Below are 1,751 nucleotides of genomic sequence, written 5' to 3'. Positions count from 1 at the left end.
AAAAAAACACTTTTGTAGAACAAAAAAAAAGAGAGGAGAGGGCGAGAATGCTTGTCTTTTCTCTGTGATTGCGAAACGTTTGAACTCTTCTTTCAGTGAGTGTGTTTTTCCTGTCTTCCATAGAAGGAACTAATGCTTAAAGAATAAGGACTCCAAGGTTGTGAAACAATGTTAATAGTGTGAATAGTGAAATTTATAGATGATTCTTTTATTTTGCTGTAATTTGGAAAACATTTCCAGTGTCTGCTTGTAATGTTGCAGTCCTAGCTTTAACCTGTGGAAATTGAATGTCGCATTTCTCTTGCTCCTGTGGGAATGCTAACTTAACTGTCAACAAAGATACAAGAAGGGATGAAGGGAAGGGAACAACTTGCCTGGCTTCTTATCAGGGCATTTTCACCACTGAAGGAGCTTCTCTTCTGTCCATGTGACTAACCCGAGGGTGTTTGATGTTTTAGGGCTGGTGAAGTTCCAGCCTTCCCTTTGGCCTTGGGACTCTGTGAGGAACAATCTGCGCAGTGCCCTGACGGAGATGTGCGTCCTCTATGATGTCCTCAGCATCGTGAGGGATAAAAAATTTATGACGCTTGATCCCGTTTCCCAAGATGCACTGCCTCCAAAACAGGTATGGTAACATTTGTGGGCTTTAATCAGAGAAGGAAGGGTACTGTGTTTTTTAAGTCCCAAGGCCATATTTTTAGGTAGTATGCTTATTGTTTATGCTTTGCTTCTTGCAAAATTAAGTATGGATGAAGCTTTAAAGGCTGAGAAAACCAAACCTACTGCCATCAAGTCGACTGCAACTTATCGTGAACCCTTTACTGGGTCTTCATGGCAGCAGACAACTTCGTCTTTCTCCTGTGCAGCACCGTGTGGGTTTAAACCATCGACCATGCACTTAGCAGCCCAAAGGCCTAATCCACAGTGCCACCAGGGAGATTATTAGTATAACAACTACTGGTATCTATAGAATAGCCATGTGTCCGACACAGGGCTAACAGGTACCTACACAATGGTTACATTACCATATTGCCTTACCGAGCATCTGCTGTGTAGCAGGCAGAGTGCTCAGCATTAGGAACAGGCATGCTACTTGTCCTTTGGAGTTGACTCACAGTCCTGACAACATACCTTAGAGGTATTACAGAAAGGAAAATTCCTTGCTCAGCATCACATAAGGGTTCGTGAGGGTCAGGGGCAGGATTTGAATTCCAGTCCACGTGACTCCAAGGCCCTCATCATCATCAGATAGATGGTCATGGAGCCCTGGTGGGGTCGTGGTTACATGCCAGGTGAGATCCATATGGTCAGCAGTTTAAAACCACCGGCAGCCCTGTGGGAGAAAGACTGGGCTTTCCACTCCTTATACCTTAGAGCCTCAGAAATCCACGGGGTCATGAGTCAGCATTGACCACGGCGTGAGGCTGGTGCTGCCGTGAAAGGGAGAGTGCATCAGCTGTGGCCTAATCTAGACAGGCAAAGCGGACCACAGTCAGAAGTTCTGGTTTCTAGACGTCGACTGTGGTGGGTTGCCTTCAACGTTAGTCTTTATGTAGTGGACTGCAGAATGAATTTAAGACTTTCTATTGTCAAAAATAACAACACTACACCTATTTCTCATATACCAACTATTGTTTTCTGACATTTCACATTCTCAACCACTTTGAGAAAATTCCCAGGCAGCACCTCGGATGGTCTGGACCTTGAGCAGGGTGTCTCTGGGCCTGTGGAGCCCTTCAAGAGCCGTCTCC

The 1,751-nt window shown here is 45.2% G+C and overlaps 1 protein-coding gene across 1 annotated transcript in view; it reads left to right on the top strand.

Moving 5' to 3' along the window:
• The window catches only part of MED17 (mediator complex subunit 17), a 24,738-nt gene that overhangs the window by 4,450 nt on the left and 18,537 nt on the right, over positions 1-1,751 (top strand). Inside the window, exon 2 of the mRNA XM_045293077.1 lies at positions 459-625. Coding sequence (XP_045149012.1) covers positions 459-625 — 167 coding nt within the window. The remainder of the gene's footprint in view (positions 1-458; positions 626-1,751) is intronic.

Source organism: Echinops telfairi, unplaced genomic scaffold (assembly GCF_000313985.2).
Source record: "Echinops telfairi isolate 266 unplaced genomic scaffold, ASM31398v2 ScPeMD7_1713;HRSCAF=2227, whole genome shotgun sequence".
Classification (NCBI taxonomy): Eukaryota; Metazoa; Chordata; class Mammalia; order Afrosoricida; family Tenrecidae; genus Echinops; species Echinops telfairi.
Note: the sequence above shows the minus strand (reverse complement) of the source record. Positions and strands in the feature narration are given on the sequence as shown.